Source organism: Mus musculus, chromosome 16 (genome assembly GCF_000001635.26).
Source record: "Mus musculus strain C57BL/6J chromosome 16, GRCm38.p6 C57BL/6J".
NCBI classification, from domain to species: Eukaryota; Metazoa; Chordata; class Mammalia; order Rodentia; family Muridae; genus Mus; species Mus musculus.
Genome location: NC_000082.6, coordinates 21,547,529 through 21,561,842, shown reverse-complemented (window position 1 = coordinate 21,561,842; position 14,314 = coordinate 21,547,529). Strand labels below are relative to the sequence as shown.

At 44.4% G+C, this 14,314-nt stretch overlaps 1 protein-coding gene across 6 annotated transcripts in view; it reads right to left on the bottom strand.

Moving 5' to 3' along the window:
• Positions 1-14,314, bottom strand: part of Vps8 (VPS8 CORVET complex subunit) — a 221,564-nt gene that overhangs the window by 82,839 nt on the left and 124,411 nt on the right. For all 6 annotated transcript variants that reach the window (NM_001285893.1, NM_001285894.1, NM_001081366.1 and 3 more), the window contains 3 exons: positions 7,621-7,768; positions 2,420-2,509; positions 1,603-1,645 (listed from right to left, as the gene is read on the bottom strand). In NM_001285893.1, the coding sequence (NP_001272822.1) occupies positions 1,603-1,645; positions 2,420-2,509; positions 7,621-7,768 (281 nt within the window). The remainder of the gene's footprint in view (positions 1-1,602; positions 1,646-2,419; positions 2,510-7,620; positions 7,769-14,314) is intronic.

Below are 14,314 nucleotides of genomic sequence, written 5' to 3'. Positions count from 1 at the left end.
CATTCGTATATTTGCAAAATTATTCTTGTAACACTAAATTTAAGAAAAAAAATCACGAAATGCACCAAGTACAACAAAATTCGATTGATTAAACATACTAACAATTCAAAAGTAATAATTAAATGTCTAGTTTGATCAACATCAACAAAAGTGTTTACATAGGTTCTACAAAGCCAGTGTAATACAAGATGGCCAAGGTACAACACAAACTGAGGACCTCAGCATCAAAAAATGTGGGCAAATTATCTACAGAGATATTGGATAAAAGCGAACTAGAGGAATGAGTGTGGGAAAGGGCTCAAGAGACATGTTTTAAAGAGGTGAGACAATAGAAAACACACCTAAGAAGGATTCCCTGACTTCATGGCGAGATACATTAGATTGTCACGAAACAGAAAAGCAAATGCTTGAGTAAAATGGATAGAGAAGAGAAGGAAAAAAAGACTTAAATGGTCAAAACAAGTACATGAAACGATGCCCAGCCAGTCAGGATCACCTGACGCCAGACAGCACCAGTGGGAGGAGATAGAAGAGGAAAGGCTAAGGGAGAGAGGGGTAGAGCAGAAGGGCCCCCCGAAACCCACCATGATAGAGAAGGGGAGGCAGGGGAACACGGAGGAGGCAAGGATGAGAGCGTCAGTGAGACCACAGGGCAGCCAGCCCCACACACTGCCGACTGAAGAGGTGGGCTGTGCAGGGACTTCATTAGAGTACCTGCCTGGCACGCATGAGTGAGGCTCTGCATCCATGGCCCAGAACGGAGCAATCTGTAAATTACTGCTTTATCCAGCAATCCCACTTTTGTTCTTACACCCAAAAGAAAGCAAGAACCCCAAAAATATCTGCATGCCAAGGATGTTCATAGCAGCACTGTCCAGCAGACCATGTGTCTGTTAAAGTGTAAATAGCTCTAGAAGACCGTCTGATGTGGTCCAACATCTAAGAACTGAAAGGACAGTACACTAGGGGAAATAACTCAACCATAAATTCAAACACAGTAGGATTTCACTCTTATGAGTCAACCAAATCCAGAAATTCTGGAACTAGAAGGCAGAACAGAAGGTAGGGTGTGTTGGGGGACCACAACCCTCCATCTAGGGAGATAAGAAACCGGAACTAGCTGGTGGTGAGGTATGTGCTATGCATAGTAATATTTATTGCTGTTGGTACAGTTTGTAGTTTTCTCCTTATTTTACTATAAATTTTAAAAATTAAAGAAATGTCAATGAACACAACAAAACATGTCTGAGTCAAAGTCACCCAAGATTCCAAAAGGTCAAGGTTCACTGCTTGAGGCTACAGTTCACCAGCAGCTCCGATCTGCTGCTGTTTAGCACACTTTAAGCACGTTAGTTAGGGATCCACACATGGCTAAGGCCTAAGTGCAGAAGTGTGAGTGGACATAGGGTGGTCAGAGGCGCCACACTGCCTTGCCTGGCTACCTTCATTCCACTACAGTGCGTGTGACTTTCAAGCATCCTCTAAATCTACTGAGACTTGATTCATTATTAGAGCAGCTAAGGAGTAATTATGAAAATGGCTCAGTGTAGTTATTACTAAGTTAAGGCAGTGTATTAGACAACAGTTCATGTGAGAACTCACTTTCGTCCTGCCGTGTCATCTCTTGCAGCCTGCTCTGCAGTCTCTAGGAGGCAAAAACAGGGGTGAGAAAACACTTTGTATTTCTACACACCACGCATATGAATTAACTTCAGAGGTGAACCCCCAAGAAACAGCTGTGAGATGGCTCAGTTCCTGCACCAAGCCGTGATGACCTGAGTTGCATCCCGGGGACCCGCATGGTGGAAGGAGGGAGGATTTCTGCAGCTTGTCCTCTGACCTCTACACACACACTGTGCTTGCATGTGTCCACACAGATACACATGTAAGTAAGACGTGAACACATAAAATGTCCTTTTGCTGCCGTTCAGCAGGGACTCACTTTCCGCAAGGCTTACGGGGTGGGAATGGCTGCAGGAGATCAGGTGGCCCCAGCTCTGCCCATGTGTGCCTCTCTGTGCCACTATGCCGTCACCACTGATGTCTCTTGGAGCAGTACTGAGGGCCAAGATTTACCCACGTTTTGGATGAGGGTGTGAAATTCTTACCAGGTCATAAGAAAATCAGATGGGCTGGGAAGGTACTAGCAAAAGGTTGTGACAGGTCCCTCAGGGCACAAGGCACGCACAGCCTTATGTCTGAATTTTCTCTAACCTTTAGATGTACTGTAGAGCCTTTTCATGTATATAAAGTTTGACTTTAAAATTGTGCCACAAATAAATATGGAGCCGTTCTCAGTGAGCCCCATAGTTAAATACTTCTGTCTGCAGAAGTATTTATTTGTATTTATTCTCGAAACCCAAGAGACAAAGACAGACTGAGGAGTGACAGAGGGACAGGGAACCCAGTCAGGTTCTACCTCCAGCAGCAGCAGGAAGGCGCCGTGTGCATCCCCTTTCTTCTCCAGCAGATACGCAGTGACTTCATGGAGTTGATACTTTTGTGTAATCTAGGAAAAACAGAAAGGGCTTCTGTAAGTTTTGGTTACAGAGTTCAAAGGGCACACACAAAACCCACGGGCCAGTCATTAGTGAACCCGTGTCTTTGCAGTATGTTGCTACAGTGCACTCTGTGCAGCCTGTCTTAGGGCGAACTTATCTGGCAGCTATATTTCCAATAGTCATTCCTTTGTTACTTGATATTCCAAATTAATCACACATCTGCACGAGATGGATCTACTCAAGAAAAGCCAATACACAAGAACAATAATGATACAAACTAGAGAGTGTCAGCTATAATTCTACATACAGCATTTAGAGCAAAATGACTGAAAACAGTACATATTAACTTATGGGGTTTTAGTAAAAATTAATAAAATATCTAAATCAATAAAAATATTAAGTATGTCCAGAAATACAAGAGCAGAGTAAGGAAAAAAAAGCAAATACTAGAGAAATACTGTGTGAAGGTCGGGCTTCTAGAGCGTCTCGGTTTCTTTTTCCATTGCTGGGATAAAATTCCCCGCAGAAGCAGCTTCAGGGAAAGGGTTCACATGGGCTCATAGTTCACTGTGTAGATACAGTGCCCAGAGTGAAGAGACAGCAGCAGTCTGAGAGCAGCTGGTGATATCGTCCTGCTAGTGCAAGGCTCACTTTCCAGGATGGCCTGCTAGTGCAAGGCTCACTTTCCAGGACGGTCTGTTAGTGCAAGGCTTACTCTCTCCACTTACACACTCCAGGATGAATGGTCCTGAACAGAGTTCAGATAGTTTTTTCTAAAGTCAACTTAACCTAAGCTAGGAAATCCTCACAGGTGCCCAGAGGCTAAAACCTCCCCCACAGGTGTGCCTCGAGACTCATTTCCCAGGTGATTTGAAAGCCAGCAAAACTGACAATACACACCACCACACAGAACAACAAAGAAAACTGTGAATGTCTCAATAAATGTAGAAAGTCACTTGGTGAAATGATTTGGTAAAACCCAACACCCTTTCATAGACAACCAACTAAACGTGAACAGAACTTTCTTAAGAGAATATCTACAATAAACGCCATATCTACTGCAAAGTATGTGCCCTGTCCCTTTAAATCAGGAGCAGGATGGAAGGCACACCAGCACGGCTTCTGTTGTGCTGTAGAACTGCAGTGTACTGGAGCAGCTAGATGCCTAAGAACAAGGTGTTAGACTGGGCTGTAGAAACTCCCAAACTGTTATTATTCTTAGAAAGAATTGCTGTCACAAAATACACAGAAACAATTTGAGTTGAAAAAGAATTTAGTTGGTTGCTAATATCACAGCAGCAAGCAACAAATGTGTCCTTAGAGTCAGGGCATGGTGGTGTACACCTTTATGATCAGAGCACTCTGGAGACAGAGGCAGAATCTCTGTGACTCCAAGATCAGCCTGCTCTACATATCAAGTTCCAGGCTAACGGGGGCTATGCAGTGACTTATCTTAACAAAACAAAACAAGCCTTATAGAAATGTTATAAAGAGACACAGAGCCATTTAAAAGGCAAATTTCTGAATGGGAATCATCGGTACCACAGATCGGTCCGTTCTTCCTCATTGATGCAACTCAATGCATTTCACACTCAAAGCTCCACAAGTTTTTAAGGAAAGTTGGTATTGTAATCCCTAAGTGACGCAGAGCTGGTGGCAACGAGGAGCTGCTAGAGTATTATCAAGAAAGGGAGGGACTAGTCTTTCCCCAGTCGATAAGCCTTCCTGTGAAGCTACATGGGCTAAAGTATGTGGTGGGTACACAGCGAAAGACAAAAGAGGAAAGAAGAGACCCACAGCAGGTCCGCATGTGTAGAGTTTAATGGAACAAAGCATGGTGTTCAGTCAATGAAGACAGCGTGCTGCATAGTTTGATGTCAGCTCGACAGAGGCTGGAGCCTCTGAGAGGAGGGAATCATAAGATCCAGCTGTAGGCAAGCCGGTGGGGAATTTCTTAATTAGTGATTGATAGGGAGGTGTGCATGGTACCATCCCTCAACTGGTGGTCCTGGAGTCTGTAAGAAAGCAGGCTGACATTCATTCTACAGCCTTCCCAAGGTGTCCCTAGTCTCTCCCAGGTCCCTGTGACTTTCTCACATAGGTGTCTTCCCAGTTCTGTCAAATTCCCGATGTTCTGCAATACTCAGAAAATTCTTTGAACGGCAGACTTTCTTTTGTCTGTTTCTAAAATGTGAAGCTTTAGGACCAAATTGTTAGACAGCATCAGGATTGCAGATTTTCTCAAGTAGATTTTGTTAGATTTCAGAGCATAGCATCACTCTAAAGGAGTCTGTCTTATAAATACATAATTTCTGTTTAAGATGTACACTTTGCTATAGTTACAGAACCATTGTGAATTTCAAAGCTAGCAACCCTCACGTTGCACCAGGTTGACTTGAATAAATTTGGCAACCAGGTTTGCCAGGATGCAGAAACTAACTCTTCTCTCACATAAAGGCTTATAAAATTGGTGTGTTGTATGGAAATGGAAAGGAAGGTAGATAAGAAGACATTTCTGTCATTTTTCAAGAACATAGCTGTTTATCTTTAAGAAAGATAAAATATATGTCCAAAAAGAAAAAAAGAAAGCAGGCTGAGCAAGCCACAGGTAAGCAGCATCCCTCCATGGCCTCTGCATCAGTTCCTGCCTCCAGGTTCCTGTCCTGTCTGAGTTCCTGTCCTGACTTCAGTGACGAACAGGACTGAGGAAGCATAATCTGAATAAACCCTTTCCTCCCAGGGTTCCCAGGTCACGGTGTTTCATCACAGCAACAGTAAACCCTACTCAGAGAGCCAGGGAGATGGTAAAAGTGCTGCCTGAAAGCTGATGACCCAAGTTCAATCCCCAGATCCCACAGTGGAAGGAGAGGAACAACTGCTCAAGGTTGTCTCTGGCGTCTACATGTGCACTGCAGCACATTAGTGTGTGTATACATATATAAATAGATATGTGTGCATTGATGTGTGTGTATATGTATGCATACATAGATGTACACATATATACATGTATACACACATATACAATGATAGTAAGTAATCATTTTTCATAATCAGTGAGGAAAAGATGATAAAATATCATAAATACCAGCCATTTAGCATCACGCATAGAGGAAGAGATAAGCCTTTCTCTTGATCAGGCTACAGATGGATTAAAGCCCAAAATATAAGATGTTAAACTATAGTTAGAAGGGAGACCTTTTGTATCATTAAAACAGGAATGGAAACAATATATACACAAGCTTAAACTTCTGAAGAGTAATAAATCAAAATGGAAGTAAAAGCCATGTTAAAGATATACCAAAGCAGAATGAAGAAGCACTTCTGTTACACAGTCGGTGACGAACAAGGGGTGCAGAAATCAGACAGGACCTCTCGAGGTGAATGACAGAGTAAACATAGCCAGAAAACGGCGCAGATGAGAATACCAGCCAGTGACACCACCAAAACGAAACATACTAAATATATTACGTGAAAATGTCTTTTGATGGTTTGAAAAATTAGGACTCCTCAAAGCTATGGAGAAATGTTATATATATGAATGAAAATACTGATGAGAACAGAAACACACAGGAATACTGGACACATGAGAACAGAAGCAGGAATACTGCAAACATTAGCACCAAGTACTCCAGGAGGCATGGCCAACCTGAGGTGCACAGACGATGTGTGTCCCAGGTCACCTCTGAGTGCAGCCAGCATATTTACAAGTCATGTGATATCAAAGGCTAGGCCATACCTGGGGCAAGTTCATTTCAGCAGGAAGATATACAGGCATATGAGCGTATGGACAAGAATACACACTTGTAGCTCTGATAATAATAGCAAAGAATCCCAGAAGCCCCTAAACACGTTTCAGGAAAGATTAAAAAAAGAAAAAAAAAAAAAAGCAAACTGGCACGTTTCCCTTGGTAGACAACTCTCTCACCATTAAGATGGACCGGGCAAACATAGGATCAGCTAATTAAAAACTAGCAAGAGTAACTGGCAATAGGACAAGTGCCTTCTTATACCATTACTACAAATGCTAAAGCATATAAAACTATTGTCTGGTTTAAAAGCATAAACCCTGGGTTGAAAGGCAAACATCACATCAAACATTTGGTTGATGGTGACCTCAGAGGGAAAGGGAGGGGAGAAAGGGCAGACAAAGGCGCTTTATCTGTAAAATAAGTAAGGTGATGTTGAACAGAAATTTACTTGGTAAGTACATGTAGAGTTGATATTGTGCACATTCCTAAGCACCTGAAATATTTCATAATTCAACATTCTTTTTTGTTTTTTTGTTTTTTGAGACAGAGTTTCTCTGTATAGCCCTGGCTGTCCTGGAACTCACTCTGTAGACCAGGCTGGCCTCGAACTCAGAAATCCGCCTGCCTCTACCCCGAGTGCTGGGATTAAAGGTGTGCACCACCACGCCCGGCTATAATTCAACATTCTTAAAGTATGGAGAAACCTCAGAAAATGGATGCAGAAAATACGGGTTACTATTTGATAAGAGCAAAGGGAAAAAGACATAACGTTATCCTTAAATTTTTTTGTGGGGGGGGGGGGGGTTGAGACAGGGTTTCTCTGTATAGCCCTGGCTGTCCTGGAACTCACTTTGTAGACCAGGCTGACCTCGAACTCAGAAATCCGCCTGCCTTTGCCTCCCAGCCCAGCCCTTAAATTTTAAATGGGAAAGCATACTGATTTCACAATGCATGCCTACATGCACACACATGAGCACACACACACAGAGACAGAGACGTGGTGGGGGTACAGAAGAAAACAAGTAAGGAAATCAAGTCAAGAGTGCTCTGAAGCGGCTGGGTGATTACTCTGCGCTCAGTGGCACACCTGGACTACTTAGCCAGCACTGTTTGCATCAGGAACTTGCTGAGTTCCCTTTCCCAGGCTCACTTTGCAGCTGGAATCTCTATAAAACCCGACTCGCTCATTACAGGGGCAGTGAGAGCTGTGTGAAAGCAGCTGACTATGGCAATGTCCACTCCACCTTGGGCACTGGTACTCACTACTCCCAGCTCCTGCAAGGAACTTCACACCTGGGTCTCCCTGTGCCCACGAAGAAGGGGAGACTGCAGGAAAAAGTCACACTTGGCTGTGTGTGCGGCTGCCTTACCTGAATCGTTTCCTCCAGACGGTAGCACTCAAGGACCTGCAGTGTCTGTATGACTTGGTCAGGACTGAACTGGCACAGCAGCTCAATGAACTGCTCTGTAATGTGAGGCGGGATCTGCAGCAACTCCTGATTGACATGAACACCTTCCCTGAAAGCAAAAGGAAACAGAATAAAGCCCTGCTGAGCACACCTATAAATAAAGGGTACAGGTACAGGCACATCATGCTGAAACAAGACCACCTTTAAGAGATAAAAGTGCCAATTGTGTTTTGAGTACCCAACTGAACTATACCATACATCAGAGGTATGGAATAGGTCTCAGATCACATGGAATAATAAGCAAAAGTTATACTTTGTCCTAAAAGGAGTAAGACCTAACTGAGTTTAAACAACGAGGACGATGAGTTGCTATAGTAACGAGTGACCTCTAGTCTTAGCAAGAGCCCCTGGCATGCTTCCCCTTCCAGCTCCAATGACACTACTCACTGGCTACTTTTTCATTAATTTAACAGTCTTTTGGGAAGTCAACTGAGAAAATGCCTCTAGCAGACTGGCCTATGGCAAGCCATTGGGGCATTTTCTTGAATAATGATTAATGTGGTAGGCTCATCCCATGGGGCAGTGTCACCCTGGATTATACAAAGCAAGCTGGCACTGCAAGACTGCCTGACTCCTACTACATTCTGCATCTCAGGTAAGTGTAGCTCCCACCCCTCATCAAAAAAGCTTCATAACAAATGGAGAAAACCACAAATGGACACAATGCAGAGACCAAAAGATGGTAGGGAGCCCAGCCCCAATGGATTCATTTACACTCCTGCATAGATAGCTCAGGAAAACAAGACACTGTAAGTGACAACTGCTGGAGGAGTATTGTGGACAAGTCTGTGGGTTCCAGCATCAAGGGTTCCTCTCACTATGAAGGACACTGAAAACCCCCCTCTTGTTGAAAGCAGGAGGGGAGAGAAGCAGAAGCTTCCAAATGTACACCGTTCGCTCTTCTCAACAGGCCGGCCACGATGGACAGGACTACATCACACTCACTGCTTCACGACATGTGAGTCCTAATACCTCAAGCTGGGAGACAGACGTGTCTGCAGCTGAAGTTCTCACTTGTTAACACTGCTAGCAAACTGGCACACTGCTCCTGAGGGCTCCCCAGTGCCCAACAGGATGCCAAGAAGCACAACAGCCAATCCAGCCTTCCTGTCTCAAGGATGGTTCTGGGAAGGCTGACACTCTGAAGATGCTGAGGACAGAAGCTCAGAGGCTAAAAGTGAAATGACAATCACGCTCCCACCAACAGTCCCTTTCACAGAAACAAGGTAACAGGATGGGGAAACCAGTGTCTTGAACTTTCCTCAAGAAGCAGTCTCTAGGGAAATGCACGGGAAGGGGGCCTGGGGGCTGGGGAAAGATTCCAGTCTGAAACACTACAGCAAACAGTAAACACACTCTTATCCAGATGAACATAAACCCCCGAATTTGAAAGTCTATTTACTCCAGTTTCTTTTGCATAGAGATGTCTAGCTTTCACCCCAAAAAATGATAAGACATATTAGGAGACAATGTGGTTTGAAAAGATGCAGCAAGCAGCAGAAGCAAACAACAGAGATTCTGGGGTGTGAACTAACACACACACTGATGCTGGGGTGTGAACTAACACACACACACTGATGCTGGGGTGTGAACTAACACACACACTGATGCTGGGGTGTGAACTAACACACACACACAGATGCTGGGGTGTGAACTAACATACGGATGCTGGGGTGAGAATTAACAAACACACAGATGCTGGGGTGTGAACTAACATATAGATACTGGGGTGAGAATTAACAAACACACAGATGCTGGAGTATGAACTAACAAACACACTGATGCTGGGGTGTGAACTAACACACACACACTGATGCTGGGGTGTGAACTAACACACACACACAGATGCTGGGGTATGAACTAACAAACACACAGATGCTGGAGTGTGAACTAACACATACACACTGATACTGGGGTGTGAACTAACATACGGATGCTGGGGTGAGAATTAACACACAGATGCTAGGGTATGAACTAACAAACACACAGATGCTGGGGTGTGAACTAACACACACACACTGATGCTGGGGTGTGAACTAACACACACACAGATGCTGAGGTATGAACTAACAAACACACAGATGCTTGAGTGTGAACTAACACACAGATGCTAGGGTATGAACTAACAAACACACAGATGCTGGGGTGTGAACTAACACACACACACTGATGCTGGGGCGTGAACTAACACACACTGATCCTGGGGTGTGAACTAACACATACACAGATGCTAGGGTATGAACTAACAAACACACAGATGCTGGGGTGTGAACTAACACACACACACTGATGCTGGGGTGTGAACTAACACATACACACTGATGCTGGGGTGTGAACTAACACACACACAGATGCTGGGGTATGAACTAACAAACACACAGATGCTGGGGTGTGAACTAACACACACACTGATGCTGGGGTGTGAACTAACACATACACACTGATGCTGGGGTGTGAACTAACATATAGATACTGGGGTGAGAATTAACAAACACACAGATGCTGGAGTATGAACTAACAAACACACTGATGCTGGGGTGTGAACTAACACACACACACTGATGCTGGGGTCTAAACTAACACACACAGAGATGCTGGGGTGTAAACTAACACACATACACACACACACACACACACACACACTGATGCTGGGGTGTGAACTAACAGATGCTGGGGTGTGAACTAACACACAGACTGATGCTGGGGTGTGAACTAACACACACTGAGAGCTCTGAGAGGAAACGTGGGCAAGCAGGGAGAGAATAATGCAGGCAGACGAACACACATCTTAGATACATAAAAACCAAGAGAGAAACATAAGACAGAAATGAAGACAGCCTCTTGTGTGCTTATCAATAGCAGCTGAGGGCAGAATCTGGTAAACTTCTCTTGATGTCCACAGACATCTCCAAACTTCATTTGCTAAAAGGTAAATGAAGAAAAAAAGAACAGAATATCCAAGAATTATAGTAAGGCCCTGAAGAATAAATACACATAATGGAACTGTCAGAAGGGAAAAGAACATATGAAAAAATAAATTGTAACTGAATTTTCCAAAATTAATAATGCATGGTAAACCATGGAGCACCAGACTACGCCTAGCAGAGGGGAGGCCAGCGGGAAAACCTGAGAGATGCAGGTGGGAGAAAAAGCTCATCAGCTCTCTTCAAGCTGGAGAAAGCAGTGTTTAAACTGCTGAAGGAAAAGCAAGAACAACTGGAAATTCTGTAATTCAGCAAACTTGGCTTAAAGGCTGAAAGGGAAATATTTTCCCAGACAAAGAAAAATTGAGAGAATATGTTGCTGACACGTCTGCTCTACAAGAAATGCTGAAGGAAGCTCTTCAGAAAGCAGGTGGACACAGGTCAGAGCCTCTATCTATAAAGGGGAGAGGACACTGGGGACAGGACACATTCTATCAGACAGTGCCCGACTCAGAAGAGCACAGTGCAGACAGCCCACGTCAGTGAGTACCGTGTGGATCGATCAGGCGCAGGGAGGAATGGCTGACTAATGATGCCCACAGGCTCCTATGCTGCTGCTTCTTCTCAGACTCCCATCTCTGAAAACAGAGCTTGCTAATAGACGGCAGCCACTAGAAAGGGCTTTTCTTCTTTAAACAATGTTTTACATTTATTTACTTATTTCTGTGTGTGTGTGTGTCTCTCTGTGTGTGTGTGTGTCTCTGTCTCTCTCTGTCTCTGTCTCTGTCTCTCTGTATGTGTGTGTGCGCGTGTATCTGAGAGGAGTGGTCAGATCATAACCTGTGGAACTCTCCCCTTTCACATGAGTTCTAGGGACTGAATTCAGGTTTATCAGTCTTGGGAGCAGGCGCCTTTATTTGTGGAGCCAAGTCATACATCCAGTTTTTGGTGTTGCTTTATGGATTGATATAAACTATCCAATTAAAACCAGGCAAGGCAGAAAACAAGTGAAGGACAGGCAGAAGAGGAACAAGAGCAAAGGCAGAGTCTTCTCACAGCAGAAGAACAGAATCTTAATGAGCCCTTTTCACTGCAAAATGGAGAAACATGAGTATTTGCAAGGAGGGTTAAAACAGCAAAATTTATGGAACTTCAGTATGTGGCATTAACATGCCAGCTGTCACTGTGTCAAACATGTGCAGCGCAAAGGGCAAAGCCTCCAGGGGTGCCAAGCAAGCTTCAGCTCTTAACTCATGAGAGCAAAGGGCAATTGGTTGGCTATGCCTGTTCGTATCAAAAGACCAGTTTTGCAGATTGGCTCCAAACGCAGGAATGACACACATAGGTTACACTTGTTGCTGTGACAACCGAATACCTTCCCAGAGTCCACTTAACACACATACCTTCAAACAGGTTATGACACAGCCTAAATAAAAGACAGACCCTTCCCACCTTGGACCCCTTTTTCTTTTGTCTTCCTCTATTTCCCTTCTTCGTCTCTAATAAACCTCTTCCACATGGAACTGCTTTGGCCTGATGTGGTACGTCCAGATGCAAGTCACTATTTTAACATATCAACACCCATGTTCTCCTCTGATCAATGTGCACCGTTAATGCGCAGCTTCCTCTGTCTTCCTTTATGCTGCTGTGCTTGCTGATTTGGATTCAGTTGGCCTTACAAGTGTTTAACTGACATCTTCCCTGTTTCCTGTTTAGAATAGCTGTTTCTATTATGAATGCTAAGATGGATAGTTTTCGATCAATCATTTTAAAAATATTTTCTAAAACAGAAATCTAATGAAAACACATGTATAGTGTTTACCTGCATGTGGGTGAGCTGTGTTCAAGAAAACAGCGTGAAGAAAGAGGACGCAGACACAAAGAGGGATTCAAACAGTCCATCCTTTGAGCTGCACAGTGCTGCTAAGGGAAAGTACTGTTCAAGAGGAAAAAGGAACAAATGGAAGGATGCCCAGGATGCTGGACAGATGGGCCAGGCCAGGTCAAGGAAACCCTGTAGATACAAGGATTTTGCAGTGGGCGGTGGGAGCAGAAAGAGCTGTGAGAGAGGAGGGCGACAGATGTCATGCTTTGCTTGCTGAGGGTGGAAAGAGGAGTTCAGAAGGCCACGTAGGAGAGGATGTGCACATAAGGGAGTCTCATATTTAAGAGAAACGCTCAGAGAGGGGGATTTATAGAGTTTGATTGATTATTTTGATATGTTCTCTGGTAAGGTTGCCCAGGCTGGTCTCAAATCTGTGGGTTCAAGTTAGCCTCCTGCCCTGGCCCCCAAGGTAACCCACACTACAGATAGGTACCCTCGTGCCTGGCTTTGTCGATCTTAAGGACTGCATGATTCTGTGAGGTATAACTGAGAAGATGGAAGGGCAGTGGGTCAGAAAGTGAAAGCACTGATGGAGCACATGCCTGCTCTTCAGTCTGTCTCTGCAGGAGGGAGTACATTCCCTGATGCCAGGGCTCTGTTGGAGTCACTACTTCATCTTCCATGTCAGTCACCAATGCTTAACAGGCTTCAGCTGACATTACCAAATGAACTAATAAGTTGATAAAGCTAGTTGTTAAGAAACAAAGTGAAGGGAAACGTTTGAGTTAGAAAACAAGTAACCAAAGCAATCTCCCTCTAAGTACTGAATACAGAAATAAATGTACATAGGTCACATGCATGGGGAAGGGGGAGGGGGGAGGGGGGAGGGGGAGGGGGGAAGGGGAGGGGGGGAGGGGGAGGGGGGAAGGGGGAGGGAGAGGGAGAGGGAGAGGGAGAGGGAGAGGGAGAGGGAGAGGGAGAGGGACAGGGAGAGGGAGAGGGAGAGGGAGAGGGAGAGGGAGAGGGAGAGGGAGAGGGAGAGGGAGAGGGAGAGGTTTAAAATGTCGACTCTGGACTTCTAGCAATATAGTAGCAAAGGGGAGACAAGGCTGACCATGCTGACAACCATTTCCCCCCTGGGGATTCACTACAGAGGACTGTATTTTGTATGGAAAAGTTCAAGAGCATCTATTATGTTCTAACTTTGAATTTTGATGCTCCCCATTTCAACATTGGGAACTGGTATCTTCAGATGTCCCTTCAAAGATAGCCATAGAATTACTGACAGTTCCAACGGCAACCCAGAAGCATTTCCATAATCTATATTTTGCTTCTTGGCAAAGTTATTCATGTTCAGTTTTACTTTATCTTGATTGAAGACTTAAAAATACAACATGCCATTTGATGTGAGAGATTTCTTACAAGAAAATCCCTATTATATATTTTAGAACCCTCAAAGATATTAACAAAAATCAAATCAACATCTACAGGAAATTCACACTGGGGAAGAGCTTTGAATATAAATTCTCTTGCATGTTCTCTAGACTCCATACAGCTCATGTCCCCACAAAGGCCACCAGTGTCCTTTAAGTATGCACTCCGCATATTTGCTAGTCTGTCAAAGAAGTCCTGGAGGACCTGGTGGCCAGCAGAAGTCAGGGGGAGGGGTGGAGCGGGCTCTGGGCAGCAGCTGGCGGGGAGAGAAATGGAAGAGGATTCAGGTCTTTTCTCTCCTAAGCTGGTGCCTCCATGTAGAAAAGCTCTTGTTTCAGGAGGATTAACCCCCGCCAACTATCTAATCTTTCCAAGTATAGATGCCACGTGACACTAGTATCTTGGTGGGTCA